Source organism: Echinops telfairi, unplaced genomic scaffold, assembly GCF_000313985.2.
Source record: "Echinops telfairi isolate 266 unplaced genomic scaffold, ASM31398v2 ScPeMD7_655;HRSCAF=1070, whole genome shotgun sequence".
NCBI lineage: Eukaryota > Metazoa > Chordata > Mammalia > Afrosoricida > Tenrecidae > Echinops > Echinops telfairi.
Genome location: NW_022104553.1, coordinates 12,374,474 through 12,378,642, shown reverse-complemented (window position 1 = coordinate 12,378,642; position 4,169 = coordinate 12,374,474). Strand labels below are relative to the sequence as shown.

The 4,169-nt window shown below is 62.7% G+C and overlaps 2 protein-coding genes across 2 annotated transcripts in view; both read right to left on the bottom strand.

Moving 5' to 3' along the window:
• ITPR3 (inositol 1,4,5-trisphosphate receptor type 3) overlaps positions 1 to 2,875 on the bottom strand; it is a 119,362-nt gene extending 116,487 nt beyond the window's left edge. The window contains exons 1-4 of the mRNA XM_045292288.1: positions 2,867 to 2,875; positions 2,664 to 2,765; positions 1,709 to 1,877; positions 554 to 751 (exon numbers count right to left, since the gene is read on the bottom strand). Of these exons, the coding sequence (XP_045148223.1) occupies positions 554 to 751; positions 1,709 to 1,877; positions 2,664 to 2,765; positions 2,867 to 2,875 (478 nt within the window). The remainder of the gene's footprint in view (positions 1 to 553; positions 752 to 1,708; positions 1,878 to 2,663; positions 2,766 to 2,866) is intronic.
• Positions 2,876 to 3,004: 129 nt separating this feature from the next.
• LOC101656402 (gametogenetin-binding protein 1-like) overlaps positions 3,005 to 4,169 on the bottom strand; it is a 6,015-nt gene continuing 4,850 nt past the window's right edge. Inside the window, exon 7 of the mRNA XM_045292761.1 lies at positions 3,005 to 3,142. Coding sequence (XP_045148696.1) covers positions 3,092 to 3,142 — 51 coding nt within the window. The 3' untranslated portion in view covers positions 3,005 to 3,091. The remainder of the gene's footprint in view (positions 3,143 to 4,169) is intronic.

The window sequence follows — 4,169 nt, the reverse complement described above, 5'->3', positions numbered from 1 at the left end:
CTTACCACCGGTGTCGGGGTGTGTGTGTGTGTGTGTGTGTGTGTGTGTAGTGGGTGAGCAGGCAGGCGGGTGGTCCCGGACCCCAGCCAGTGGGGTCATCCCCCTGCATCCATGTGTCTGTGGGAGTGGGGTACATGTGTTCGTGGGACTGAGACCTGAACTGTCACGTTCTTTGAGTTAGAGAGGCACCCCACCACCACCACAGACCAGATGAGGAAACTGAGGCCCAGAGAGAGGAAGGGACCTGTCCAAGGCCATGCAGCAGGTGCATGGCAGCCCGCCAACCAACCCACTGCCGCCCAGCCGCTGCCAGCTCGTAGGGGCTCCACAGCCAGGGTAGAGCGGCCCAGTGGGCTTCCGAGATGTGACTCTTTGTGGGAAGAGAAAGCCCTGCCATCCTCTGGCCGCCGAGGCGACCAGTGGTTCAGAACTGCTGACCTTGCGGTCATCAGTGAACAGAACCAGCATGCATGGCTGTTAGACATGCACACCCTGACACTGGGTCCCTGGAGCCAGGGGCCAGGCCCTGGGGAGATAGAGTTCTCCACCCCACTCTCCCCAGGGCCCTTGAGCAGGGGGAGGGACCCGGGTGGGGCGGGGTGGGGCAGGACCTGGCCATCCACAATGCCCGCCTCCTCCAGGGTGATCTCTGGCTGGGCCAGCAGCTCCCGGCCCTCTTGGGCGCCCATCTTCCAGAGGCGGGACTCGCGCCGCACGGCCAGCAGCATCTTCAGCTCCGACTCCACAAAGCCTGCCAGCCAGAGAGGTGGGCGGGGCACAACAGAAGAGCAGTGTCCCCTGCCGGGGACCCACAGGAGAGAGGGCGCTCCCTCCCGCTCTCTGGATTTCACCCCAGCTCTGAGACACCTCTGCTCGGTAGCCCTTCCTCCTTCCATCTAGGGGCTCCCTGCCACCCGGCCTGCCTGCGGAAGCTCGCTCGCGTTCCAGAGGCCTTCCCCAAGTAGGAAGACCGGTGCCCACCTCCGGCCGCCAGCTCAAGAGCATAAATCTAGGTTTGAACCCAAACAGCCTGGGACAAGGGCCAGCTCGGCCACTTACTGGCCGTGTGACTTTGGACAAACGGCTGACCCTCTCTGTGCCTTGGCTTACACACTGCAGGGGCTGGACCCACCTCACAGGGGGGCCGGTCTATATCATGTGAAAAGCATTTAGATCCGGGTCTGGCCCATTGCTTCGGGTAAGAAGGCAGCATCAAAATGAAAGTCCCATAAAGAGATGACGGAATTCCCCCACCAGTTTTGGGGAGCCCTCTTGTATAGGAATGCCAGCAGTGCCCTTAGGATGTGAACCAGCTGCCCTCCTTGTGTGAGATGCTGCAGGGAGGGGCTGCGCGGGACCTGTCAGCAATGCATGATGGGAAAATCAGGCATGCAGGAAGCTTCCCCCGGTAGGCAGCAGCCTCTGGCCCACCTAATGCAGGCTGAAGAAAGGTGGGTGCTGCAGGAGCCTCTGCCCCATCACAGGCCCCCACCTTGCTACCTCTTAGACGGAGCAGGGAGACCCCTTCTCTTGCAGGTTACACCTAGCAGGGCATCCAAGGCAATGCGTAGGTGGCCTGTCTGGGGTGGTCGTCTGGCACCACCTGGTGGTAAGTACTGGAATCGCACCCTGACCGTTCGTCTCTGCGGGGCTGGCTCCCTTGGTTGTAGGAGGGCCACGTTGCTGAAGGAAGTGGCCCCGAACTTACCCACGGTATCTGTCGACCGAAAGGTCTTATGCAGCGGCGACTGGAGAGGGACGATGCCGGGGACACAGAAGTTAAAGACGCTGTCCTCTTCCGTCTCCTCGTCGCCCCCTTTCTCCTTCTCCAGGGCCAAGCCTTCCTTGGGAGGGAACGGAGCGCGCCGGCCAGGTGCCTGAGTTGGTGAGGAGGGCCGAGATGCTCCACCTGCAGCTCCCCTCCTCAGGATGGGCAGGGATCTCGAAGGGTTAAGAAAGAGCCCCCCCCCCCATAAAGTGATTAAAAATTTTTTTAAAGGGGGCTAGGCCGGAAGGAATGGTACCTCCCTCCCTGTGTGCCCGCTGGGCAGGCTGCCCTCTAGCTTCCTCCACAGCAGCCTGCCCTCAGAGCAGAAACAATTAGCAGGGCACCCAGGCTCAGGTGCGTCATCTGGGCACAGGCCAGCTCCCAGCTGATGGGGGAGGGGGGCAGCCAGCTTGGCCTTTCTGCAGGTCCCCAGCTCCGAGCCGAGGCAGGGACCCTACCTGCTGTGAGCCCCTGTAAGTCTCTCCACCCCTTCTCTTTGCACCCATCAGCCCTCACCCAACCTTGCAGCCCTGGGGCTAGGCCAGGGTAGTGCGCCAGCCCCCACCCCAGCCTCCCGCTGTGGGGTCATCTAGCTAATAAGCCTCGAACCTGGTCATGATTAAGAGGGGTAGACAGTTGGACTTCAGGCTGGTGACAGTGATGGGGGGCTGCTCGCTTCCATACACTTGCTGGGGAGTGGCTCCCCGACAGGGGGCCCGAATTGGGGGAGTCCTCTGGAAAGGCAACCTCCTGGTGGACGGCAACCCCCAGTGTCCAACCCAGGCCCACCCCCAACGCCCTCCCCCGCCCTGCCATGGGCCTGTAGGGGTGGGTCGGGCTGCCCCCTAGCTGCTCCCGGAGTCAGGGGCCTTAAATAGCTGAGGCCGGCCCCCACGATGCCCGATGCCCGGGCTGCTTTCCTGGCTTTGTCCCCGAGCTGGCCGGGCAGGAACTTCCTGTTAGAGAATTCCCGGATCCTTTCCGGGAGGCCTGAGAACTGGAAGGGGGAGGGGTGTCAAGGAGCACCTCCCTCTTGTTGGGGGGGGGGGCAGCATGGCCTCTCAGCACTCTGGGAGCAAAGCCCCACCTCGGCCTCACCCCCAGCATGGTCAATTGTGGCGCCCAAGGTCCAACCAGTGCTCTACAGCCGGGCCCTGGCAGCCTCCTGGGCGCAGGGGCGAGGTGGCGGCGACACTGAGGATGAGGCGTGGGTGCCAAGGGCACAGTGGTTCTTTATTACCAATCTGGATGGCGGGACAGCGCTGGACCGCACACCCTGCAGACACAGGTCATTAGTCATCCCAAGACCGCCTGGGCCCCGCCTCACTCGGGGGGCCAGTTCCCCATCTCATCCATCTCCTCGAGCAGCAGGTGCTGGGGGGAGAGGGGGTGAAAAGAGGCTTCAGAATCGTGGGCTTACCTCTCTGCCCTGCTCTGCACCCCACCACCTTCCTACTGCTCCCCAGAGAGGCCCTCCCCTGTCCCCACAAGGGCTGAGTCACCAACACCCGCCCCCCCGACTATTTTACAGTGGGACCTTTTTCCCTCCAACTCGGGGTGGGGTGGGGTGGGGGGCACCTTTGAAGTTCAGGGAGTCAGGCATCCAGCCAGCCCTCCCTCCACCATCTCTCTCCTGGACACCCTGCAAGTACTCCCCAAGGAGCTTAGGAGAGCCCTCAGCCCAGGGTGACCCCTGGGGCAGGTCCAGGCTCTGCCAGGCACCAGCAGACAGGCTCCGAGTGGTCTGGAGGGAGGGGGAGTCCCCATGAAAGCCGCACCCACTCCCGTCCCCCTCGGCCTGTCTGGGAGAGCGAGGAAGGGATGGCAAGGACGCTGCCCTCGCCAATCCTGACTATCCTGACTCGTCACGACCCCGCGGAGGTGTCCGGGAAGCTGCAGGTCTTTACAGAGCACGGCACCTCATGCTTCCTGCCTCGGGCGGCTGTTGGGGTGTGAACTGCGGACCTTTGGTGATCAGACCACAGCCTAACATGCCCGGAGATTAGGACCCTGAAAGGGGCACATGAGGGGGCGCTGCCAGGCTGCCACTCTGTGGCTGTGCATGAGGTGACCCCACAGCAGAAGGGCCCTGTGAGCGGGTGAGTGGGCGGCCTTAGGCCTCCTGGAGCCACTGTCCCAGGAGGACAAGAGCATCGTCGCCGTGGCCCTAGCAGAGCCTTTGTCACCATGGCCACCACGCTCAGGGCAAGGCGCTGCCGGGAAAGAAGCACAGGCCTGTAGCCAAAGTCCTGGGGTGAGTGGGGCTTCCTTTCCTAACCTGCATGGACCAGGGGACTGACACAGAGTCCAACCATAGACGCGCCTGCGTGCATTCAGGGAAGGGACCCTTACCACCGGTGTGTGTGTGTGTGTGTGTGTGTGTGTGTGTGTGTGTGTGTGT